The 27,802-nt window shown below is 43.4% G+C and overlaps 1 protein-coding gene across 1 annotated transcript in view; it reads left to right on the forward strand.

Annotated features, from left to right (window-relative positions):
- The window catches only part of bard1 (BRCA1 associated RING domain 1), a 192,075-nt gene that overhangs the window by 44,506 nt on the left and 119,767 nt on the right, over positions 1-27,802 (forward strand). Inside the window, exons 5-6 of the mRNA XM_068036136.1 lie at positions 2,371-2,451; positions 10,293-10,465. Coding sequence (XP_067892237.1) covers positions 2,371-2,451; positions 10,293-10,465 — 254 coding nt within the window. The remainder of the gene's footprint in view (positions 1-2,370; positions 2,452-10,292; positions 10,466-27,802) is intronic.

Raw genomic sequence — 27,802 nt, forward strand, 5'->3', positions numbered from 1 at the left:
ATCATTAGTGTTTCATCCAATTGCTGCGACTGAAAATTTAAATTTGCAATTTGTTTAAATTTGACAGTAATATATTTACAGATAGAGATTTGGGGGATGAATGGGGAAAATTTGGTTAGTTGATGTATGCTATGAGTGTGTAGCTGAGATATAGCATAGATAATTTGAAACAGAATATTACAGCTTTAGGTCACTGTGCTTTGTCACTGTCTTTGTGGCTAGTATGTTGAACCAGCTTCCACTTTGAAATGGTGACAATAGAGGAAAGGAAAAAAAGATTTGCACCTGGGGTCCCCTACCTGTCTGACACGAAGTCACACCGATTCCGACCAGACGTATATCACTATCTAACCTAAGGAGTGTGATTGCCTCCTGGATCAAAGTGTCCAGCTAACCCTTCCCCCTGCCTGATGCCCCACAATGCCTGCACTTTGGACTCCTGCTCACTACCTAGAGATTCAGACACTTAATGCATTGGTGGTTGTCTGGGATAGCGACACACTTGACAAACTCATGCATGCTGCACACCACCTGGACTGCCATCACAGCTAACCTGGTGTTATTTATTTATTTAATTACAGTTTATATATTAAGTCAACTTAGCTTATTTTTTTTAGTTCTGAAACTAATTACTTGATAGAGTTTGCGTTGTAGCTAGGTTAAATCCAATGCTAATCTGTAACTGAGCCCCGCAACTATCCTTGTGCTGTGATGTCATTTTGCAATTTTTCTCTTGTGCTGCTCACAAATCACCATTTTCACTCCCCCATTCTAATCTTGCCCTTTTCTACCACTCTGCTTTCGGCCTCGCCATTTTCTACCGCTCCGTGCTCATCCTTGCCCTTAAATGGCCAATATTTATCTGTCAACGACCTAAACTAAAACATAGTATCTGTTCATTGATCACATTGATGTTTGTGGGATCTTCTTGCTGTACACAAAATGGCTGTCTAAATTGCCTCAGTGACCTCATTTCAAAAGCTCTGCATTGGCTGTGAGGCATTGGGATGTCATGAGATTATACAAGGTACTGGAGAAATGCAAGATCTTCCCCTTCTATCCGGGACTGCCCTCGACCCTGTCCACAGACTCTTGAGAATTCATGCCACACAAGTGCCAGGCAATGACTATCTCAAACCAGGGAAAATCAAACCATCTGCCCTTGATGTTCAATGGCATTACCACTGCTGAATCCCCCACTATCAACATCCTGGGAGGTTACCATTGACCAGAACCTGAACTGGACCAGTCATATATTTACTATGGCTATAAGAGCAGGTCAGAGGCTAGGAATTCTGTAACGAGTATCTCATCTCTTGTCTCCCCAAAGCCTGTCCACCATCTAAAAGGCACAAGTCAGGAGTGTGATGGAATACTCCCCGCTTGACTGAATGGATGTAGCTCCAATAACACTCAGGAAGCTTGACACCATCCAGGATAAAGCAGCCTGCTTGATTGGCACCCCAACCACCAACTTCAGCATTCACTCCCTTCAGCACTGATGCACAGTGGCAGCAGTGTATATCATCTCCAAGATGCACTGTAGCAGCTCACCAAGGCTCCTTCAACAGCAGCTTCCAAACCCGAAACTTCTACCACCTAGAAGGACAAGGGCAGCAGATACATGGGAACACCACCACCTGCAAGTTCCCCTCCAAGCCACACACCATCCTGACTTGGAACTACCGCTATTCCTTCACTGTCGCTGGGTCAAAATCCTGGAACTCCCTTCCTAACAGCATTGTTGGTGCACCTATACCCCAAGGACTACAGCGGTTGAAGAAGGCAGCTCACCACCACTGCCACCTCAAGGGCAATTAGGTATGGGCAATAAATGCTGGCCTAAACAGCGACGGCCACATCCCACAGTGCCCTGAGATGAGAAGAAATTTCTTCACTTGACAGGCTGTGAATCTTTGGAATTCTCTACCCCAGAGGTCTGTGGATGCTCAGTTGTTGAGTCTATTCAAGTTGGAGATTGATAGATTTTTGGACACAGTGGGAATCAAGGGATATAGGGATAGAAGAGGAAAGTGACGTTGAGGTGTAAGATCAGCCATGATCTTATTGAATAGTGGAACAGGCTCAAGGGGCCATAAGTTGTCTCCTGCTCCTATTTCTTAAGTTCTTACATTCTTAACATAGGGTAATGAAGCTGAAGTGACCCTAGAGCTGAAAGCAACAAGTGGGTTTACTGTAAGATGAAATCTTTTAATTAACATTGCAGTCTGGATAAATTGTTCACTGTCCATTACTATACTATGAGAGGTATTAGAAATGTGTTTGTGTATAGGCAGACTATGTGCAAAGACTGAGTGTGCTGTATAATTTTCCCTGTTGTCTTGATCTGACCATTTTACTGGGTTATAGGGTGACATTGCAGCAGTGGAGCAGCTATTAGAGAATGGAGCTAATCCAAACATCAAAGACAATGCAGGATGGACACCATTGGTATGTATTTGTGTGTATGTGCAAAAGTTTTCTTTTTGTATTTTTCTATTTTCTGATTTAAAAACATGAACTATACATGAGGTGTGTGTAGCCAGTCAGATGCAATCAATATCTTTTCTCTCAAGGATTGCTATAACTTATGGCTTAGGTGCCTGTGAATGACCAGTCAGCCATTCTATGGGATTTACTAATATCTCACTGCAAGCCTTAGTGATTATTCTATTTCTATCTCACTGCGTGGTAAGGCGAAACAGTTCAGATAGGCGGGAGCAGCAGCATTAGCAAGTTTACCTGGATTGGGATACCTGATGAAGAGCTTCAAAACCTTTTATAATGGGTTAACCTAAGACTTTTCAGTTTAGCTCGACAACACCACCTTCACTTCCAACTATGAAAGATGGCCTAAGTAAGGAACTCAGCCCTGACCCTCACTCTCCCACAAGCAACATGCATCCCATTTATATCCAATTTGCAGGCACTGTTGTAGCTTTCATGGAAGAAGGGCAACGTGTAGGTATGCAACATCAACACAATGCCCAATCTAAGGGGGTGAATTCAATGTCATGGTCACTGTTAAATCAAAGACCTACATAGGGAGACCTATTGTGACTGAGGTCACTAGCTTGCAGTAGCCAAGTGAGGCAAAATTCATTTTTGTTGCATGGACGAACCGCGTGTCCTGGACGAACCGCGTGTCCTGGACGAACCGCGTGTCCTGGACGAACCGCGTGTCCTGGACGAACCGCGTGTCCTGGACGAACCGCGTGTCCTGGACGAACCGCGTGTCCTGGACGAACCGCGTGTCCTGGACGAACACATTGGCAGGAAGTGTCACCGGCTGCAGAAGCTTGAGCTCCGGTTTCAGAACTTGAGCGGCGGCTGGAGTCACTGTTGTGCATCTGCGACGCCGAGGACTACGTGGATAGCACGTTTAAGGTGGGCGGTCACACCGCAGGTTAGGAGCATGCAGGTAGAGAGGGAATGGGTGACCGCCAGGCAGTCTAGGAGAACCAGGCAGGCAGTGCAGGAGTTCCCTGAGTCTATCTTGCTTGCTAATCGGTTTTCCATTTTGGATATTGGTGAGGGCAATGGTTCCTCGGAAGTGGAGCCAGAGCAAAGTCTGTGGCACCACTGGAGGCTCAGCTGCACAGGAGGGGAAGAAGAAGAGTGGAAGAGCAATAGTGATAGGGGGTTCGATAGTCAGGGGATCAGACAGGCGTTTCTGCAGCAGTAAACGTGACTCCAGGACGGTATGTTGCCTCCCTGGTGCCGGGGTCAAGGATGTCATGGAGCGGCTGCAGGACATCCTTCTGGGGGAGGGTGAACAGCCAGAGGTCAAGGTCCACATTGGTACCAATGACAAAGGGAGGAAGAGGGATGAGGTCCTGAAAACAGATTTTAGGGAGTTAGGAAGGAAATTAAAAAGCAGAACCTCAAGAGCAGTAATCTCAGGATTACTCCTAGTGCAACGTGCTAGTGAGCATAGGAATAGGAGGATTGATCGATTGAACACGTGGCTGGAGAATTCTGAGGCATTGGGACCGGTTCTGGGGCCTATGCAAGATGGAAGAGCTACACCTTAACAGGACCGGATCTAATATCATCGCAGGGAGATTTCCTAGTACTGTTCGGGAGGGTTTAAACGAGCTTCTCGGGGGATTGGATGAGGGGTAGCTCAAATTGGAAGGAAGTAAAGCTGGTAATAGGAGGTAGAAAAGTAGCAAGCGACATTAGAAGGCAAGCGAAACAAAGGCAAGCATCAACTAGGTTTAGAATGCAGAATGTCAAGAAGACAATGTTAAGGGCACTCTACCTGAACGCATGCAGCATTCTCAACAAGGTGGATGATTTAAAGGCATGAATAGAGGTAAATGGGTATGATCTAATTGCCATTACGGAAACGTGGCTACAGGGTGACCAAGACTAAACTGAATATTGAAGGATATTTGACATTGAGAAAGGCAGGTAAAAAGGGAAAGGAGGTAGTGTTGCGCTGATAACAAGGGAGGATCTCAGATCGGAAGAACAAAATGTGGAATCTGTTTGGGTGGAGCTAAGAAACAGCAAAGGGCAGCAAACATTGGTAGGAGTTGTTTATCGGTCACCAAACAGTAGTGGTAGTGTGGGGCATGGTATTAATCAGGAGATTAAAGAAGCATATAGCTTGGGTAATACAGTAACTAGGGTGACGTCAGTCTGCTTATAGACTGGGTAAACCTAATGCGCACTAATGCTGTGGAGGATGAGTTTCTGGAGCATGTTAGGGATGGTTTTCTAGAGCAGTATGTTGAGGAACCGACGAGAACAGGCTATTTTAGATGTAATATTATGTAATGAGAAAGGGATAATTAATAATCTTGTTGTAAAAGAACCTTTAGGGATGAGTGACCATAATATGATAGAATTTTACATTATGTTTGAAAGTGAAGTAGTTCAATCTGAAGCCAAGGTGTTAAATTTGAAGAAAGGAAATTATGAAGGTATGAGGGACAAATTGGCTGCGGTGGATTGGGAAAATACATTAAAAGGTATGATCATGGATAGACAGTGGATAGTCTTTAAAGAATTATTACATAGTTTACAGCAACTATACATTCCTTCAAGGCACAAAAACCCCAAAAGTAAAGGCAGTCAATTGTGGCTAATGAAGTTAAGGATTGTATAAGATTAAAAGAAAAGGCAGAAATAGTAGTAAACCTGGGGATTATAGAATACAGCAAAGAAGGATGAAGAAACTGATAAAGGGAGAATAGAATATGAATGTAAACTGGAAAAAAAACATAAAAACAGACTGTAAAAGCTTCCACAAGTATGTAAAAATATTGGCTAATGGGGAATAGAGAAATGGCAGAGAAGCTAAATTATGACTTTGTATCTGTGCTCACTGAGGAAGATACAAGAAATCTCCCAGAATTAGAGATCCAAGGCACTAGGGAGAATGAAGAATTGAAGGAAATTAGTATTAAAAAGGTTGTATTGGAGAAATTAATGGGGCTGAAGGTTGATAAGTCCCCAGGACCTGGTATTCTACATCCCAGAGTGTTGAAAGAGGTAACTATGGAGATGGTGGATGCATTGGTGATCATCTTCCAAAATTCTATAGATTCTGGAGCAGCTCCTGCAGATTGGAAGGTAGCAAATATCACCCCACTATTTAAGAAGGGAGGGAGAGAGAAAACGGGGAACTACAGACCTGTTAGCCTTACATTATTAGTAGGGAAAATGTTAGAATCTATTCTAAAGGATGTGATAAATGAACATCTGGATAATCTGATTGGGCATAGTCAGCATGGATTTATGAATGGGAAATCATTTTTGACGAACATGTTGGAGTTTTTTGAGGATGTTACTGGCAGAATTGATAAAGGGGAGTTGGTGGACGAAGTATACTTGGATTTTCAGAAGGCTTTTGATAAAGCCCCCCACAGGAAGTTGGTTAGCAAAATTAAAGCACATGGGATACTAGCATGGATTAAGAATTGGTTAACAAACAGAAAACAGGGTAGAAAAAAAATGGGTCATTCTTGCATTGGCAGGCTGTGTCTAGTGGGGTACCACAAGGATCAGTACTTGGGGCCCCAGCTGTTCACAATATATATCAATGATTTTGATGTGGGGGGCAAATGTAATATTTCTAAGTTCACGGATGACACAAAACTAGGTGGGAATGTGTATTGTGAGGAAGATGCAAAGCAGCTTCAAGGGGATTTGGAAAGACTTAATGAGTGGGCAAGAATGTGGCAGATGGAATACAATGTGGAAAAATGTGAGGTTATCCATTTTGGTAGGAGGAACAAATGTGCAGAGTACTTCTTAAATAGTAAGAGAATAGAAAGTGTCGATGTACAAAGGGATCTGAGTGTTCTCATCAATAAGTCACTGAATGCTAACATGCAGGTGCAGCAAGCAATTAAGAAGGCTAATGGTATGTTAGCCTTTATCGCAAGAGGATTTGAGTACAGAAGTAGTGAAGTCTTGCTTCAATTGTATAGAACCTTGGTTAGAGCGCACCTGGAATACTGTGTGTAGTTTTGGTCCCCTTACCTTCGAAAGGATATTATTGCCATAGAGGGAGTGCAACGAAGGTTCACCAGACTTGTTCCTGGGATGGTAGGACTGTCCTATGAAGAGAGATTGGGGAAACTGGGTCTGTATTCTCTAGAGTTTCGAAGAATGAGAGATGATCTCATTGAAACCTACAAAATACTTAAAGGGATAGACAGGCAAATGCAACTTGGTTGGGAAGTCTAGAACCGGGGACACAATTTCAAAATAAGGGGGAAGCCACTTAGGACAGAGATGAGGAGAAATTTCTTTACTCAGAGGGTTGTGAATCTTTGGACTTCTCTACCCCAGAGGGCTGTGGAAGCTCAGTCATTGAGTGTGTTTAAAGCAGAGCTTGACAGATTTCTAAATACCAATGACATAATGGGGATAGTGTGGGAAAAAGGCATTGAAGTGGGTGATCAGCCTTGATCATGTTGAAAGGACAGAGCAGGCTCAGTGGGCTGAATGGCCTACTCCTGTACCTATGTTCCGAAGACCAGGCTGAAGCATTTGCAACCATCAGCCGGGTGGGCGATCCATCTCGGCCTCCTCCTGAGGTCCCCAGAATCGCAGATACCAGTCTTCGCCCAATTCGATTCACTCCACGTGATGTCAGGAAATGGCTGAAGGCACTGGATACTGGAAAGGCTATGGGCCTTGACAATAATCCGACAATAGTACTGAAGACTTGTGCTCTTGAACTAGCCATGCCCCTAGCCAAGCTATTCCAGTACAGCTACAACACTGGCATCTACCTGACAATGTGGAAAATTGCCCAGGTATGTCCTCTCCACAAAAAGCTGGGCAAATCCAAGCCAGCCAATTACTGTGCTATCAGTTTACTCTCGATCGTCAGCAAAGTGATGGAAGAGGTTGTTGACAGTGCTATCAAGCGGCTCTTGCTTAGCAATAACCTGCTCAGTGATGCTCAGTTTGGGTTTTGCCAGGGCCACTCTGCTCCGGACCTCGTTACAGCCTAGGTCCAAACATGGACAAAAGAGCTGAACTCCAGAGGTGAGGTGAGAGTGACTGCCTAAGGTAGCATTTGACCGAGTATGGCATCAAGGAGCCCTAGCAAAGTTGGAGTCAATGGGAATCAGGGAAAACTCTCCGCTGGGTGGAGTTATACCTAGCGCAAAGGAAGACGGTTGTGATTGTTGGAGGTCAGTCATCCATGTCCCAGGACGTCATGGCAGGAGTTCCTCAGGGTTGGGTCCTAGACCCAACCATCTTAAGCTGCTTCATCAATGACCTTCCCTCTAACATAAGGTCAGAAGTGGGGATGTTCGCTGGTGATTGCACAGTGTTTAGCACCATTTGCGACTCCTCAGATTCTGAAGCAGCCCGTTTCCAGATGCAGCAAGAAACGTGACAACATCAGGCTTGGGCTGATATGTGGTAAGTAACATTCGTGCACACAAGTGCCCAGCAATGATCATCTCAAATAAGAGAGAATCTAACCATCCCCCTTGATGTTCAATGGCATTACCATCGCTGAATCCTCCACTATCAACATCCTGGGCAGGTTAGCATTGACCAGAAACTGAACTGGACCAGTCACGTAAATACTGTGGCTACAAGAGCAGGTCAGAGGCTAGGAATACTTTGGCCAGTATCTCACCTCCTGTCTCCCCAATGCCTGTCCAGCATCATACAAGGCACAAGTCAGGAGTGAGATGGAATACTCTCCATTTGCCTGGATGAGGGACGCTGCAACAGCACTCAAGAAGCTCGACACCATCCAGGACAAAGCAGCCCTTTTGATCGGCACCCCATTCACCACCTTCAACATTCACTCCCTCCAACACTGGAGCACAGTCGCAGCAGTGTGTCCCATCTACAAGATGCACTGCAGCACCTCACCAAGGCTCCTTCGACAGTACCTTCCAAACCCTCGACCTCTACCATCTAGAAGGGCAAGACCAGTAGATGCATGGGAATACCACCACCTGCAAGTTCCCCTCCAATCCACACACCATCCTGACCTGGAACTATATAGCTGTTCTTTTACTGTCGCTGGGTCAAAATCCTTGAACCCCCTTCCTGACAGCACTGTTCGTGTACTTACGCCTCAAGGTCTGCAGCTGTTCAAGAAAGCAGCTCACCACCACCTTCTCGAGAGCAATTCGGGATGGGCAGTAAATGTTGGCCTCACCAGCGACACCCACATCCCATGAACGAATAAAAAAAAAAATCCATGATTTTTCCCAGTGTTTTTGTGGATCTGGATTTTTACCAGTATTTGGAAAATGGATAATGCACTGTGTAAACTACTCTACCCTTTTTGCACAGGCTAAACAATGGCTATAGTATTTCAGTTTGCCTCATTGGCTTTTTCAATTCACTTGCTATTGACTGCTTCAAAATGCAGTCATTTGCAGAACTTTTCAAAGATTGAGCTGTCAATTACACAAAAGAATTATTACAGTAGAAACCATTATTAAATGACAGATGTATTACTTATTATGTGAGAACCAGCTGTTTTCTTCAGCATTCCTGAAGCCGTGCTATTAATGCCAATCAGATATTTGGCCCCTACTTCATCTTCTGCACAGCTATTTTCCTCTCATGCAGTATGCGTGGTAAAATTGGGACAGTTGTGTTCAGAGTGATGTATGAACAGCTGTGTCCGGAGAATACTCTGGGGAGAAACCGCAATATTATTCTTCTCCCAGTGCAGTGCAATGGACAGTTGTGTCTGGAGAGTTGAGTGGGAATTGGCAGCAGATCAGGAATCGGATGGAATGAAGTGACAGATCATGGGATTCCGTGACCCATCGGTGCCAAATCCAAGTTTTGGGTATTTGATCATATTTGGCAATTCCATCAATTTTTCTCTGAAAGCCGAGATCAATACCCACTGGTGCAAAGTGCTCAAAGCAACAAAGACTTAAAATACACGGGAAATTTTTTTTTTTTTCCAAAAAATGGATTTTGCTTTAATCCCAGCCTCAAAATTATACGAGCTGTTTCAAAAGATTATCACATCATTCAGATTGTTTATTGAAATTGTTCGGGGGTGAGAAAAGTAAAAGGTGCTTATTTTACACAAAGAAAGGTGTAACTCCTTTAGATGCAGGTGATGGGTACATATGAGAACACGGAGTTTATTGTTGAGGCTCAGCTTGGTTCCACATTTTGCCGCATGCCCATCAGCTGCAGCTGCATCTAAATGAGTTTTATGTCTATAGCTTATTGAGAGCAGTCTAGGTGGGCAAGCTTCACTTAGTTGTGCTTTCTTCTAATGCTGGAAACATTTCCATTTGGAGCAGAACCACATGAGAGATCAACCTGTGTTGGCTGATCAAAAGATAACTTTAGTTAAATACTGCCTTGCTTTATTGAAGCCATTTTTCTTCTTTAGAAAGCTGGAGCATTCTAAAGAATTTCTTCCCCCCCCCCCCTAGGATCATCTTATTGAGGTAATGGAGAGCGGGAATTCAACACATGGGGGATTGCAGGCACAGCCCCATTATCCAGTGGAGTCCTGCTCCATTGTGCTGCTCCTGCTGTTTTGGCGTTGTTTTTTATTTGTTACATGTCCCTGCATCTTGTGAATTTTAACAGAAATTACATACTTTTAGATTGTGGATACAGTGTGTAATAGCTGAACAAAAAATAGTGCTTTTCTCGCAAACATTTGGGATCCTTTCGGTGGTACAGCCTTAAATAAGATGCTTGATGGCAAAACTTATTCAGCTGGGTCCATACTTTGTGATCTAACTTTATGTTGATATTGTGATCTTTGTGCATATCTATCTTCAAGCTTTTAATAATTGACTCTGTTTTTATAGCATGAAGCCTGTAACCATGGACATGTGGAAATTGCAGAGCTGTTATTGAAATTTGGCGTGCTATTGAACATACCAGGGTACCAGAATGATTCTCCCTTGCATGATGCTGTCAGGAATGGGCATGTGGATGTTGTCAAGTTGCTGATCTTACACCGAGCCTCTCAGGATGTGATGTAAGTAATCAGATTGGGTCCAATCATCATCCATGGGGTATATCCAACTCAGTATAGCCAAAGAAAATATTTCATTCTGATTAAATAATGCTGTTAAAGGAGACTGCAGAATCTGTAATAAAGAATATACTTCATAATCAGCTGAGAAAGCTAATTGCGAAGGAAATTGTCCTGAAGATTAACGCTCATTATTCTAAGAGTGCCCATGATGAATTTACTGCCAAGTAATATTCTAACTCCAGAATATTTCTGTATTCAAAGATGCATCATTGTGCAAAATGGATAAAGGCCAGGACTGGTGGAATTCTGAGAGTTCGAAGATTGTCATTCATTTGACGATTCCTGCTGATATCCTCATAAATTTGCAGAGCAGCTTAAATGCTTTCAGCAGAGTCCTGACATTGAATTACAATGTTAAATTGTCTCTCTAACGTCTATTAGTTTATGTAATGCTTTTAGACATAACTTTCACTTTCCGGTCATAAAAAAATAAATTGTTGCATTGCCCTTGCCCTGGCGAGGGTTTGTATTCACCTATTTTAATTACATTATCAGTGGCAGCTCGAACAAACAGGGAGGGTAATAGTTGGCTGCTGTAATGTCTGCAACATCATCTCATGTGCGATTGATTCCAGAATCTGACCAGTCTCAGTTCATTAATTTCTATTTTATTACATGAATTTGTGGTCAAGTACAAGAAGCTTAACAAAATTATTTATATGTTTTATATGGTGGAAGGAACAATACATTGCTAAATATCAGGCTACTCCTACTTCTGTCTGGAAACAGCCCCATCAAAAGCAACAAACCATCTGACAGATCTCCTTACTACTTACTTTCAACCTGTAATTCTCAAACTCACAAAGCAAAACCCCACCTCCACCTTCTCCCAAGGTAAACAAATGGGTCTGTCTCCATCGGGCCCTCTGTTTCAACTTGCTGCTGGCACACTGAACTATTCTGCTCTTATCTTGACAATATTCTTTTGCCTATTCCCCACCCACATCTTCCGATGCCCTCTGCCACTTGAACAAATTCGGTTCTTTGACCCTGGTTGTCTGCTCTTTACCATTTATTTTCATTTCCTGTAGATCTCCAGCACTCGTGGATGGTCTTTGAGCCCTTCTGTTCTTGAACAGTGGCCTAGCCAGCCTTGCACCATATCTGCTCCACTTGGCTAAATTTTTTTCTCACACCAAAGAACTTGTTAATTCTGCTCACTTTCAAGTACAAGGTGTTGCAAATGGAACCTCTGTACCTCTCTTGTAGGTTTTGAGAATGCAGTTTCTTTCAATTGGACTTGGGTCTGGTACCTGGTCTCTTCCCCGGTTAAGTTGATTGTTTGTGCCACTTGCTGCCCCTACTCTAATATTGAGTTTTTTATTGAATGTGCTTCCAAAACATACCTTACTCTTGGATGGTCCAACGCCGTCACCTTCCTTCTTCCTAGATTTCTGTGATTGCTATAGACGTTCATTGCAAACTCAAAGACACTCACAATTGTCCTATGTCTTCTCACCTTGCTTTCTGTAACAATTGCATCCTTTCATCACAGTTTCTCTAATGCTGCTGTATCCGCTCTGTTGACTCCAGTTTTGGCACCACAGCTTTTGTAATTTTTTTGTTCTCAGCCGAGGCCTTCCCCTCGGCTGTAGTTGCCAGACTGCGCTTTTTTGCATCTGCTTGCACCGCCTCTCTTTCCTTTCTTAACAACGATATAGGATCTTCCTCATTCTCAAGTACCACCTCACCAGTCTCCATGCTTGCAGATCATCAAAAGAACCAGAGGCGATATGAGGAATTTTTTTGCACGCAGTGCTTGCTTTGGATTTGAATACACTGCCTGATTTTGTGGGGGGTGGGGGGTGCTGGTGGATACAGGTTCAGTCACAACCTTCAAAAGAGAATTGGATAAATGGTTGAAGGAGGAAAAATTGAGGGAATTGGTGGGGGGGGGGGGGGGTGAGAAAGGGGAGTGGGACTAACTGGATGGCTGTTTGAAATAGCATGTGTGGACTCGATGGGCCAAATGGCCTCCTTTTTGTGCTGTTCTATCCTATGATTCTATCAGGTGACTCGCAAAACGCAGCAAACATATCTCCTGTCCTCTATGATCTTCAGTGGAGCTCTTCTGTTTGAAATATACTTGTTTGTTCTCCTATCACTATAACTTCAAGGTGCCTGTGCCTTGACACTTTCTCATACAACCTGAGGTGCCTTCACCTTTTTTCATCACATTGACCAGGGCTTCAATCAGTCCTTCTGTGTGCGAGGGAACAATTTATATGTTATTTCTTCGTGGGCTCAAGTTCCATTCCAGAGACTTGAGCACAGACTCTAGGCTGGCACTTCACTGCAGTACTGACAGAGGGCTGCACTATTGGAAGTGGAGTTCTCCCCGGTGTTCTGGCCAGTATTTATCTCTCAACTAATGTTATAGGAACAGATTATCTAATCATTATCTGATTGCTGCTTGTGGGAGCTTGCTATGTGCAGATGGCTGCCATGTTTCCTACATTACAACAGTGAGTACATTTCAAAAGTACTTAATTGGCTCTAAAGCACTTTGTACAGTCCTAAGGTTGTGAAAGATGCTACATTGATGCAAGTTCTTTATTATTAGTGAGGTGGATCTACATTGTGGAAACTGAAGGGGGCTCGCTACTTCAATTGTCCATTCCAGTCTCACTCTGATCTCGTCCTTCAAATTCCTGCACTGTCCTAACCAAGCTCAATGCAAGCTTTGCAAATCTTTTGTCTCCTGGGCACCCTGAGGCCTTTTCATTTGTGCATTAATTTTTGCAACTTTGGTATCCCATTTTCTTGCAGGGGTTGCTGAGATGTAGAGCTGGTCTGTAAATGTCTGAGGCAGGGGAATTGAATTGGTGTTGCTACGTGTGCGGTATATCAGAAAACAGTTCTGGCAGGGGGTCGGCACACAGGATGATGGCCTGCTCTGTCTTCCCGACATTTTTTTGCTTCTGTTGTTACTTCAGATTTCCAGCACTTGCAGTATTTTTCATCGACTATTTTTGTTCCTTTAGTTTCGTTTCATTGATTTACTGAAATGGAATTTATAATGTCATGTTTCGTGTTTTACTTAAAACCTGATTAACGTATTATCCCTCTTCGTCCTCCCCTTTTTCTTTTGTTCACTTATCCAGTTCAAAATTGAGCTTCTGTTGGTAGCACAAAGCTATCTTTAGTGTTTTGTGGGGGATGGGGAGGGATGAACAAAATTCACCTCTGGCTATTTGGTAGTGCGGACGTTGATATTTAAAAGAGCATCCTGCCTCTGTATCAATTCCTTTATAAACACGTTCCTATCGGTAAAATTGATTTGATTGTTTTCTCAGGCAATGAATGAGTTTCACCAGGCAACTAGATAAAAGGTAGCCGTCCTACTTGCAAGACTCTAATGAGGCAGGTTTGATGTGTTCTGAGGGGGTAAATATTTGCTGAGAGTTAGGTGTGAGTGCCAGCCTTTTGCCTTTGAAGTCTGGTTGATTTGACAGTTATGTCTTTAAGGATGATGCAAGAACTAATATGGGAGCTGCTGACAATTGCATTAGTTTACATAATTCAGCCACCTAGTTCAGTGTTGCTGAGCTGGTTGTCTTTACTGCCTAGAAGGTCATGTATGATAAATAATTTCAGTTAAAGAGCCACAGCGAAATGAGGTATAAGGATTCTGATCTCATAAGAGTTTTAAAATATTGGTATGAATGAAGGACTGTTGTTACTGATAGATGTGCATTTTTTGCTTCTGTATAATTATACTTTTGATGAACTCTCCCTACAATTTTTAGCCTGAGCTACATTGTCAGGGCAGTGTTTTTTGCTAAGTGGAGAGATCTGGAAGACATGGTGAGCGGGCTGTGCAATTTCTTGCTCCAGTAGGTCCAATGCTATAAAGAGTGATTGTTCACTCTGCCAAACACTAATAGATCAAATATAAGATTAACTTTTGGTCAAACGAAGCAGAAACTTATCAACGATAGCATACTTTTTGCATAAAAAGTATTGAGAAAAATCCTAAATTGTACCCTTGAGCTTGGTAAATGTAGAATGCTGCACTCTGTGGTATTACTTTCCCAAATATATTATGTAGACATATGTCACTGAGGAGATATTACTTTGTTTCAGAGTGATTCACAGTTACAGAATCTGAATGCAAATCTGGGTTGGGAACTGTTCATTTAAAAAAGAACACAAATAAATTGGAATTGTGGAGAGAAAGTTATGTTTCAAAAAACTGAGACAAAACCAAAGAGAAAACAGTGCAGTATAATAACATGGAAAGAAAACATTGCAAAGTAAGTGCAGATAGGTCTATCTGTTGCAATCACCATTGTCATCTGTATGGTATTTCAGTTGCATTCCTTTAACCTTCCTCTTCCTTGTTATAATGAAAATTGTAGATACTTTTATACGCAAACCTGTTTGAAATGGAAAGACATAGAGATTTGAAATTAAAGAAAGGAATTTCATCAATCCTTTCGGGAAATAGATCATACTTTAATACAACATATTAAATGTAATTTTATACATAGTTTTGTTTTGTGCCACCAGATGGATTGTCTCTAATTGCAGAGTTTTACTGGGTGGCAGGTATAGGAAATCTCAATATTAGTTCAGCACGGTTTTTTGCACCATTAGGAAAAGGACCTTGTTTCAGCAGATTTGGTCAGGTTGATTTGAAGGGTTCAGTAAAAGCCTCAGCCTCAATGTAATAGCTCACCTATGATTGAACCAGCAAGGGGTAACCACATGACTTGAGAAAGTCCTGATAGCATGTAAGAAACTGAAATAAAACAGTTAGTTGCCAAATTTCTAATGTCTTTTTATATTCCCCTCTACCTAATTCCACTAACAGATCTAAATTAGCTCTTAATACAAGCTTTTTACTTTTTGAAATCTGTAATTATTCCTGTCATATAGAAACCATATAAATTACGGGTGGTCTAGAATTATATCTATTAGAGTACAAATGGCTATTGTAATTTGCCTGTGATACTGGAGGAACTAATAGATTTTTTTTAAATTGAGAAACCAAGGTAAAAGGCCAAGACTCAACAGGTTTGAAAAAAAAAGCTTCCAAGATAAATCAAGAATGAGTGCTTATTCTTCAGATTTCGAATAGGCTTTGGTTTTGTGAAGTTGAGTTTTTGAGGTGAGTGTGCACGTTGGGTAGGAGGGCTTTTTGAAACCAGCAGGTTTAGTGGCGGAGTTGTGGACAGATTTCCATTTGAGGTAAAGGAAGATAATGAGGCCAGGAATGTTGATAGATGCAGACGGCTATGGGTCGGTTTTCTCATTTGTTCTTAGATTTGGGCAGTTGTGGTCCTGTTGCTCTCAGATGAAGGTGGTGAGTCCTTTCCTTGAAGCATAGTAGTCTTTGTGATATTGGTGCTCCCGCAATGGTAATAGGTAGAAAATCCCACATATAAACCCAGGGATGAAGACCAAATGTCAGTCCACTTCAGAGGAAGTTAACAGTCAATGACATAACGGGAACTGAAGTCGACCCACAACGCTGTGGCTGACTCTTACATGCCCTCTGAAATAGCCCAGCAAGCCACTTAGTTGTACCTAACTGCTACAAAGTCAATAAGAAAGAATGAAACCGGACGGACCACCTAGCATCGACCTAGGCACCGGAAACGACAACGCCAAACCCAGCCTTGTCGGCCCTGCAAAGTCCTCCTTACTAACATCTGGGGGCTTGTGCCAAAGTTGGGAGAGCTGTCCCACAGACTAGTCAAGCAACAGCCTGACATAGTCATACTCATGGAATCATACCTTACAGACAATGTCCCAGACACTGCCATCACCATCCTCGGGTATGTCCTGTCCCACTGGCAGGACAAACCCAGCATCCGTGGATGTCCTGTCCCACCGTCAGGACAGACCCAGCAGGGGTGGCGGCACAGTGGTATACTGTCGGGAGGGAGTTGCCCTGGGAGTCCTCAACATTGACTCAGGACCCATGAAATCTCATGGCATCAGGTCAAACATGGGCAAGGAAGCCTCCTGCTGATTACCACCTACCGCCCTCCCTCAGCTGATGCGTCAGTACTCCTCCATGTTGAACAGCACTTGGAGGAAGCACTGAGGGTGGCAAGGGCGCAGAATGTACTCTGGGTGGGGGACTTTCAAGTCCATCACCAAGAGTGGCTCAGTAGCGCCACTACTGACCGAGCTGGTCGAGTCCTGAAGGACACAGCTGCTAGACTGGGTATGGGGCAGGTGGTGAGGGAACCAATATAGGGGAAAAACATACTTGACCTCGTCCTCACCAATCTGCCTGCCGCAGATGCATCTGTCCATGACAGTATTGATAGGAGTGACCGCTGCACCACCCTTGTGGAGACAAAGTCCTGCTTTCACATTGAGAATACCCTCCATCGTGTTGTGTGTCACTACCACCATGCTAAATGGGATAGATTTCGAACAGATCTAGCAATGATCTGTTCGAAATCTATCCCAAAACTGGGCATCCATGAGGCGCTGTGGGCCATCGGCAGCAGCAAAATTGTACTCAACCGCAAGAAATGCTGGAATCACTCAGCAGGTCTGGCAGCATCTGTGGAAAGAGATCTCTCTCTCTTTCCACAGATGCTGCCAGACCTGCTGAGTGATTCCAGCATTTCTTGTTTTTGTTTCAGATTTCCAGCATCCGCAGTATTTTGCTTTTATATTATTGTACTCAACCACAGTCTGTAACCTCATGGCCTGGCATATCCCCACTCTACCATTACCATCAAGCCAGGAGACGAATCCTGGTTCAATGAAGGAGCAGCACCAGGCATACCTCAAAATGAGGAGTCAACCTGGTGAAGCTACAATATAGGACTACTTGCGTGCCAATCTGCGTAAGCAGCATGCGATAGACAGAGCTAAGCGATCCCATGACCAACGGATCAGATGTAAAATTTGCAGTCCTGCCACATCCAGTCGTGACTGGACAATTAAACAACTAACTGGAGGAGGTGGCTCCACAAATATTCCCATCCTCGATGATGGGGGAGCACAGCACATCAGCGCAAAAGATAAGGCTGAAGCATTTGCAGCAAGCTTCAGCCAGAAGTGCTGAGTTGATGATTCATCTCGGCCTCCTCCTGAAGTCCCTAGCATCACAGGTGCCAGACTTCAGCCAATTCGTTTCACTCCGTGTGATATCAAGAAATGACTGAAGGGACTGGACACTGGAAAGGCTATGGGCCTTGACAATAATCCAACAATAGTACTGAAGACCTGTGCTCCAGAACTTGCCGTGCCCCTCGCCAAGCTGTTCCAGTACAGCTACAACACAGGCATCTACCCTGCAATGTGGAAAATTGCCCAGGTATGTCCTGTACACAAAAAGCAGGGCAAGTCCAACCCGGCCAATTACCGCCCCATCGCTCCACTCTCAATCATCAGTAAAGTGATGGAAGGTGTCATCAACAGTGCTATCAAGCAGCACTTGCTTAGCAATAACCTGCTCAGTGGCACTCAGTTTGGGTTCCGCCAGGGCCACTCAGCTCCTGACCTCATTACAGCCTTGGTTCAAACATGGACAAAAGAGCTGAACTCAAGAAGTGAGGTGAGAGTGACTGCCCTTGACATCAAGGCAGCATTTGACCGAGTATGGCATCAAGGAGCCCCAGCAAAACTGAAGTCAATGGGAAACGGGGTAAACTCTCGACTGGTTGGAGTCGTACCTAGCACAAAAGGAAGATGGTTGTGTTTGTTGGAGGTCAATCATCTGAGCTCCAGGACATCACTGCAGGAGTTCCTCAGGGTAGTGTCCTGGGCCCAACCATCTGCAGCTGCTTCAGCAATGACCTTCCTTCAATCATAAGGTCAGAAGTGGGGATGTTCACTGATGATTGCACAATGTTCAGCACCATTCGCGACTCCTCGGGTACTGAAGAGGTCTGTGTACAAATGCAGCAAAACCTGGACAATATCCAGGCTTTGGGTTGATAAGTGGCAAGTAATGTTCGTGCTACACAAGTGCCAGGCAATGACCATCTCCAACAAGAGAGATCTACCCATCTCCGCTTGACATTCAATGGCATTACCATTGCTGAATCCCCCGCTATCAACATCCGAGAATCGACCATTGACCAGAAACTGATCTGGAGTAGCCGCATAAATACCGTAGCTACAAGAGCAGGTCAGAGGCTAGGAATCCTGCAGCGAGTTATTCACCTCCTGACTCCCCAAAGCCTGTCCACCATTTACAGGGCACAAGTCAGGACTGTAATGGAATACTCTCCACTTGCCTGGATGGGTGCAGCTCCAACATCAGTCAAGGAGCTCGATACTATTCAGGACAAAGCAGCCCGCTTGATTGTCACCCCATCCGCCAACATTCACTCCCTCCACCACCGACGCACAGTGGCAGCAGTGTACACCATCTACAAGATGCACTGCAGTAAAGCACCAAGGCTCCTCAGACAGCACCTTCCAAACCCGCGACCTCTACCAACTAGAAGGACAAGGGCAGCAAATGCATGGGAACACCACCACCTGCAAGTTCCCGTCCAAGTCTCTCACCATCCTGACTTGGAACTACAGCGCCATTCCTTCCCTGTCGCTGGGTCAAAATCCTGGACCTCCCTTCCTAACAGCACTGTGGGTGTACCTACCCCACAAGGACTGCAGCAGTTCAAGAAAGCAGCTCAACACAACCTTCTCAAGGGCAGTTAAGGATGGGAAATAAATGCTGGTCTAGCCAACGATGCTCACATCACATGAATGAATAAAAAATGTCAGGGCGGAGTGTCAGGCACCCTTTCCCTGAAGGACATTTGTGAACCAGTGATTATTTTTTAGTTGCCAGCTCATAAATGACCAAGCTTATTGAATTAATTTCCACAACTTAAATAGTGAGAATTGAACTCACAACTGGGACTAGGTTCCTAGTCCTAGTACGCATCAGATATCGGAAGAAACCTTTTTTGAAGAATGGGAAGAAAACAGATTTTTTACTGTTCCTTTGAAAGAGATGAAGTAGCTCAAGGTGCACTGAATTGGACGTTATGTTTGAATCCACGTTCACCAAGGTTGTGCGATGGTGAATGTAACGTGGAATTATTTCACTATAGTGCAGATTGAGCGGTGTGACAGTTGAAGGTGAATGTATGTACAAGTGACTGTTTACTCTCTGACAGAGGTAAAAAATGATCAAGCTTGCTCTGTGGATAAAAATAGTAAAATCTACGCAGAATCCCTTTGTCCATCCGTTCTATTCACTATACACTGTAGCTATACCGCATAATATAATTTTCTCAAATTCAGCCATTCATGGTTTTCCAGAAAACCAAGCAACCAGTATATTCGCCTACAATCCCTTTGGGTCATCAATTGGTCCTGGTGTTCTGCAAGTTACTACTTAATGCTGGGTTGGAATAATATCTGTGGACCTAGGGGCTAGAATCTAAAATGCACCTGTAATTATTCATCGCTGCAATTGCTCATTTCTGTTCCGGGGCTCTAAATTATAAAAGTTTTTCCATTGGCAACAAATTTTGCTTTTGGCTTTCTCGTAATCAAAGCATTCAAATTGGAAAGTCGAAGTTGATAGTTGAAGAAAGCACTTTAGACCCTTTGCAAATATTTTTCTAGCAATCAGGATACAATCTGTAAGAAGCTTGAAAGCAGGAATATTTTTGTGGTCATTGAATATTACATTTGTGCCCGAGTCATTGGCCAGGAACATTTTTATTGTATTCTTCCTACAGTATTTTCTTTTAGTATAAATCTTGCTAGTTTTTCTGGCACCAGTTCCACTGTTACAATCATCAGCTTAATTTCACCCTAAAATAAAAGCATAACACTGCGGATGCTGGGTATCTGAAATAAAAACAGAAGGTGCTGGAAATATCAAGCAGGTCTGGCAGCGTCAGTGGGGAGAGAAACAGTTGACGTTTCGAGTCGGATATGAATTCTTCAGCACTGAAGGAAGGTAGAAATGCATTTCTGTCCTCGACCTGCTGCTGTGTTCCAGTGAAGCTCAATTCAAGCTCGAGGAACAGCACTTCATCTCCTGATTGGGCACTTTCAACCTTCAACAATTTCGCACCCTGTCTGCCATTTTTATAATGTTTTTTTAACCGTGTGCCAGTCTTAAACTTGTTTTTCATGTTTTTGTTTTCGGATAGAGTTGTTTATTCTGCCATTAACACTCTCCGGACAAAATACTTCATCTTTTACTACAACTATTGCCATTCCCTTTGTCTTTTGTTCTATGGTACCGTTGTCATTTAATCTCTCCCTTCCTCTACAGGCCATCCCTTTTGTTAGTCCTCCCTTGCCCCCCACTTTGCAATGGCAGAAAACCCATCACATTTCCACCTTCCTTTGGTTCTGAAGAAGAGTCATATCCTACTCAAAAACATCAACTCTGTTTCTCTCTCCACAGATACTGCCAGACCTGCTGAGTGTTTCCAGCACTTTGTGTTTTTATATGAGCAATTTAACCCAACTGGTTCACTAATGCACTTTGTCTCCCTTACACCATCTGGCCTATATGTGACTTCAGTCCCACACCAATGTGGTTGACTCTTAACTGTCCTCTAAAGTGGCCTAGCAAACCACTCAACTTTATCAAAACCCTTTCAGAGAATACTTTTTTTTATTTCTTGGGATGTGGGCATCACTGATGAGGCCAGCATTTATTGCCCATTCCTAATTGTCCTTAACAATTGCGGGGCTTCCTAGGCCATTTCAGAGGGAAGTGGAGAGTCAACCACATTGCTGTGGGTCTGGAGTCACATTTAGGCCAGACCAAGTAAGGTCGGCAGATTTCCTTTCCTAAAGGACATTGGTGAACCGGATGGATTTTTACGGCAATGATAGTTTCATGGGACCATTACTGAGACTAGCATTCAATTCCAGATTTTTATTAACTAATCGGATTTATTAAGTAATTGAATTTAAATTGCACCAGCTGCTATGGTGGGATTTGAACCTACAGCCCCAGGGCATTATTCTGGGTCTCTGGATTACAAGTTCAATGACCTTACCATTATGCCACTGCCTCCCCGTACTGTAGTGGTTCAAGAAGTAGACCCATCACCCTTCTCAGAATGACTAGAGATGGGCAATGATGCCTTGCCAGTGATGCCCATATCTGAGAATGAATGAATAAAGTAAAAAAAAAAGTTTAACAGTGCACTTCTCCACCTAGCAGTGCCTTCCTTGGCTGATCCTTATTCCTCTGATCAGAGTGTGTTGTGCTCACCTGTTCAAGCCATTTAATTAGTTATACAGCACTTTAAAGTTGCAGTTATATAAGTGTTGCATAAAGACTATTTTAATTAAAAAGTCTTACTGGAATTGTTATGGAGTCTTCAGGTGTAAACTGAATTCTGTATAGCTTGTGTTTTTGGGATGGTCCCTGGTTTGAGACTAGGGGTTTCCAGGTTGAACCCAGGCTTGACAAACAAACAGTTTTGTGACTGGCAGTGTTTAGTTTTTGTCATGAAGTCTCTACAGGGCGTCAAGCCAGCAACAAGCTGTGCGAGTTTTTAAAAAAGTCCCCACAGTGTGTTAAGCCAGGGAAAAGCTGGGTCAATTTGTCAAGAAAACACCAGAGTGTTAAACCAGCTAAAAAAGCTGTGTGTGTTTCACAAGATGACCTTGGAGAGCAGTTGTTAAGAGAGGCTGCAAAGCTGGGTGTACTTTTAAAAGTTTCCCAGAGCTGCTGAACTGAACCTGTTTTCTGGAAGCTACCCTTTGGAAAATAAGGGTTGTTACTGTTGTTCCCAGTGCCTTAAAGAGTTCTGTAAGGTAGGGTCAGTGAAGCTACAGGGCTTTTGAGAGAAAACCCCGGAAGATCCAGAAGGGTGCGCAGTTTTAGTTTAGTTTAGAGATACAGCACTGAAACAGGCCCTTCGGCCCACCGAGTCTGTGCTGACCATCAGCTACCCATTTTTATACTAATCCTACATTCCTACCACATCCCCACCTGTCCCTATATTTCCCTACCACCTACCTATACTAGGGGCAATTTATAATGGCCAATTTACCTACCAACCTGCAAGTCTTTTTGGCTGTGGGAGGAAACCCACGCAGACACAGGGAGAACTTGCAAACTCCACACAGGCAGTACCCAGAATTGAACCCGGGTCGCTGGAGCTGTGAGGCTGCGGTGCTAACCACTGCGCCACTGTGCTGCCCAGTAACGGTAAGGTTCGGATTGCAGAGAAACTGCCATCAAGTGGAAACTGGCATTTTCAACTTGAGAGACGGGAATCTGGAGACCTACTTGAACAGTTCAGAAATATGAAGAACTTTGTGACAGATCGGCGTCACCCTTCTGATACGACTGCCAAAGGACTTGAGATACATCCTTGTTAATTAACGTGTAACCTTGAAGATATACATTTGATTGTGATATAACTGTTAGTTCATGTTTAATTTATGTTGGTTTTGGTTTGAGTGTTAAAGTAAAATTTATAAAAGTGAAATCTTGTTCGTTTGGCTTGTTTTAGTTTCCTAAATTGAGGTCAGTCGGTGAATTCATTTCTTTTGGTTTGTTTGTGGCCCACGGGGATCATAAAAGAATTCTCATCCCTAGCAATTTGGTGGAAGTAGTTTAAGGAGCTTTGCTGTGTTTGTACATTTTCAAAATAATAATTTATTTTTAAAGTCCAGCTTCTAAATATCAGTTCTGCCAGTGTTAGGATCAGGGAGAAACTAGTTCATTAAACCTATAATATTTGTATAGGCAAGAATAACTAACTTTAAAAAGATGCTTTAAGCAGATTATTCACGCAGTGTATGGACATCAAAATATCTCAAGTGAATTGAATTTGTAGATCGTTCAGTGAAGCTGGCTGATTTAACATTGCCTTGCATGTGGATTTATTTCATAATTTACAATTTATTTCATAATTTGTAACGTGAAAGGAATTTTTTTTATAGTCCCATGTTGCTTAAATTGTGCCATTGTATTGCTGAATAATTATTGTATCACTCTTGCTCTTTAGTGATAGAGGTGCAGCCTGAAAATCTAGTTTATGGCTACTTATTCAAAATAGACCTGCCTATGTGAAGTCTGCCATGACCACTCAAAGTTACTGTCTAGGAGTGGAGTCTTGGTTGCAGTTTAACACGTGGAGACAGTGCCCATAATCTCTTGTGCATTATAGGCTTTGCTACCACATGGGATATCCTTCTACCTGTGTCCTTCATGGTGCTTGCTCTTACCCTTTTTGGCTCCAATCTGTCCCTGAGACTTAGGGACGTGGAGTATGGTTGTGTGGATTGATTTACCATCAAAACATCAACGACACTCGTGTTTCTTCCAAAATACAAAAGAGCACTGCCCTTGAGCAGATAGTTTAGATGGGCTTTAGTGTCTTTGTTTCTGTCTACTTTGGAAGATGCTTGTTGTATTGAAAATTTTATCCATTCTGCTTCTAAAATTGCTTCATTTAAAGCCACAGCCCCAACTCAACCCGTTAGCTTTTTTGTTGTTTAGAGCACTGTCTTTCTTTTATCATGCGGTAGTAGATCATTGTGTTACAACTGCACCAATATTAAATCAGTATACGATCTGTATATACAGTTGGTGCCTGTATATGTAATTTTAATGACATTTTGTGTTAGATGAATAATTAATGCCTGTCACTGTTTGTGGCAAATACAAGAAGGAATGGAACGTGCTGGCTGGCAAAGGCTGCATTTTAGCTGCTGCTGACGTTATTGTCATTGCGGCCATAGTCTTGACTCAGTGGTAGCACCCATCTCTCTGATTTAGAAGGTTGTGTGTTCAAGACCCACCCCAGAGACTTGAGCACAAAAATCTCGAACTGACACTCCAGTGCAGTACTGAGGGTAGTGGTAATGTCACTGAACTAGAAATCCAGAGGCCCAGGCTAATGCCCTGGGGACAATGGTTCATATTCCACCATGGCAGCTGGTGGAATTTAAATTCTTAATTAATTAATAGAAATCTGGATTTGAACACTCGTCTCAATTTTCATAGCACCATTACTATCATCGATTCTTGTAAAAACCTATCTGGTTCACTAATGTCCTTTAGGGAAGGAAATCTGCTGTCCTTACCAAGTCTGGCCTACATGTGACTTTAGACCCACAGCAATGTGGTTGACCCTTAACTGCCCTCTGAAATGGCCTAGCAAGTCACTTGTCAAGTTGGCGAGGGCAATTAGGAATGGGTAACAAATGCTGGCCTTGCCAGTGATGCCCACATCCTGTGAAAAAATTAAAAAAAAACTGCCTGTGGTGCCATCTTTTGGATGAGATGTTACACTAAGCTTTTGTCTTCCCCCTCAGGTGGGTGTAAAAGATCCCGTGGCAGTATTTCACAGAAGAACATGGGAGTTATCCCCAGTGGCCTGGCCAATACTTATCCCTCAACTAACTTAATTGAAATAGTTTAATTGCTCACTTGTTTCATTTGCTGTTGGAAAGGCCTTGTACTGTGCCAATTAGCACTCTCATTTCCCTAGAGTGACTATATTTCAAAAGTGTTTCATTGGCTGTGGTGTCCTTTGAAAAGTCTTGAGGTTGTGGAAGGTGCTACATAAATGCAGGATCACTCATTCTTTCGCTAACTCAAACACTGCTTCCTGCTGCTCACTTTTGGAAGTCCAACAAAAGGTGGCTTCAGTAGTTGGCATATTTTTGGTCTTGCGTTGTTTTGGAAGTTGAACTAAGCATTATGCTGTTCATTTGTGCAAATTATAAATCCAGCAACTTTCTTTTTAATTTCCAAGAGATTTATTTTGTATTCTTCAAGCATTTGGCATTGTAATAGTGTGCATATTACTAACTCATGCCTCAAAGCCACCATAGGGACTTGGCATTCTCAAGCCTGCTGTATTTTATTCTACACTAAATCATTAAGCAGTTGATACAGATTTTGGGTAGAAAATAATGACTGGTGCAAGGATTTGGATTGTCTTAGTCTTTCACGAGTCCCTGCACATAGTTTAGGTATAAAAGGTACCATTGAATTATGATTCCTAACATTGAGCATTTCATTAGCACACTCAGTCAAATTGTCAGCAGTTTGAAGCCACATATGCTTCCAGTGGAATTATAGTCTTTTACATTAGTGTTATTTTAATGCTAGAGGTTATTTTATTCACCTATTAAAAATTTCCAAGGTTGTCTGCATGGCGTATTCAGCAGCAAATTGACCTAGAAGTTGGGCGGTGCATCTCCCCATTTTGCAAAGCATAATATGGCTGCCAAGGATCCAAAGTGGCGTCTAGGATGAGCGCACACACGCTTCTGATGGAAAGTGTGCAGCGTTCTATTTTTGTGTGGGGGGAGAGCACTCGTGAGAGTATTGCATGCTGGCAAGATGTAAAGGAGGGAGAAATCACATGGACGAGTGTGCAACATTGCCGGCAGAGTGTGATTGCCGTTTTGGAAGTCACCAATGAATCGATACCACGTGCTGACCTCGCATAGCAGAATGTGGTGCTACCTGGCATGAAGATTCTCTCATCAGTGGTATTTATAGGTGTCACACAGGGCTTGCAGGCAAGTTTCTGCTTTATTACTTCCGGCTACTGGTTGACTTCTAGGTGTCTTTTGCTGAGTTCTATGATTGTTCAAAGTCCAGTTTGTCCCATGAAGGATGCCTAGCTTCCCTTGCACTCCTGTTGTTGCTTCCTTCACATATTACAATTCTCAAAGCATAGGTGGCCAAGACGCCACAGACCAGGACAAGCTGCCAGAAGAGGGTGGCATTCAGCAGGAGGCCACGTCAATAAAGGGTCTTCAGGGAGTACTTCTATCTCAACTTCACTAAGGAGCAATGTAGGAGGTGCCTTAGCTTGACCAAGGATGATGTTACTGAACAATGTCACCTGCTGCAGCACAACGGCACTTGAAAACCAGAGTACAGAAAGTACTGTCTGTGACTTTCAAGATCACCATTGCCTTTAACCTTTAATGTCACAGGCTCTTTTAAGGTTGTAACAGGTGATATTAGCATCATCTCGCAGTTTGTAGTACAGATATATTGCGAGGGGGGTGTGGTCACAAGACTCTCCACATCCCATGAAACACTTGCACCTCCTTCCCTATTGACAGAAGCAGGAGGAGACAGCACAAGGTTTCGCTCGCACAGAATTATAGAATGGTTGCAGCACATTTATTCAGTCCTTCGTATCCGTGCCAGCTCTCTGCAAAAGCAACTCAGGTGGTCCCACTCCCCTGCCCTTTCCCAGTAGTCCTGCAGACTTTTTTCTGTTCGGGTGCTTGTCCAATTCCCTTTTGAAAGTCCCGATTTGAAACTGCCTGCACCATAGTCTTAGGCAGTGCATCCCAGATCCTAACCACTCACTGCGTAAAAAAGCTTTTCCTCACATCACCGTTGGTTCTTTTGCCAGTCACTTTAAATCGAGGTCTTCTGGTTCTTAATTCTTCCGCCTATGGGAACAATTTCTCTCTATCTACTCTATCCAGACCCCTCATGAGTTTGGACACCTCCATCAAAACTCCTCTCCACCTTCTCCACGGAGAGCAGCCCCAGCTTCCAGCTTCTCCAATCTATCCTTGTAACGGAAGTCCCTCATCTCTGGAACCATTCTCGTGAATCTTTTCTTTGCTGGCAAGTCCATTATGTGGCTCTTTAACAAATGCCTTCTGGAAATCCGTATACGCCGCATCATCATGGTAGGCTTCTCCCTGGTGCACGGTTCCATTTACTGCACGCATACAATGCCTTGAGTATTGCACACCAGTGCCCTAGAAATTTCATCAGTTGAGACATTTCATCAATGGAAAGGGTTTCCACTACCGTAATGTCCAACTGGATTGCAACCACAGGCAGCACATCATACAGGTCTGTGCCCGCTATTCCAGCAGCAGTCACGTCTCTTTCATTCTGCATCAGTCTTCTGTCCCCTTAATTCCAACCAGACCTCTACAAGTTAAAGGTCGGCTATTGGACAACAAGGGTTATCCCCTCTGCGCATGGCTTCTTGCTCCGGGTAGGAACCTATATGCAGCAGGTTTATAGTGAAGGCTGTGCTGCCAGAAAGGAATTTCAAAGAGTAAACATTTGGTGCTCTCAAACGACACTTCACTGCATGGACCATTTGGGAGCAGCTCTGTAGTACACTGTGGAGTGGATATCCAGAGTTCTGGACACCTGCATGCTCCACAACTTTGCCATTTTGAGGGATGAGCCCTTACCTCCACCTGTGCACCAACAAATTGAGCAGGAAGAGAGGCAGCAACTGAGAGACTCCGTTTCTGCATGAGTTCTAAGAGATCAGCTGATTGAGGAGCAGTTTGATGAACCACAACTTCAAATCCCACACTCCTTACCAATCTACAATCACCATCACATTG

The sequence above is a fragment of the Heterodontus francisci genome, chromosome 7 (genome assembly GCF_036365525.1).
Source record: "Heterodontus francisci isolate sHetFra1 chromosome 7, sHetFra1.hap1, whole genome shotgun sequence".
Taxonomy (NCBI): Eukaryota; Metazoa; Chordata; class Chondrichthyes; order Heterodontiformes; family Heterodontidae; genus Heterodontus; species Heterodontus francisci.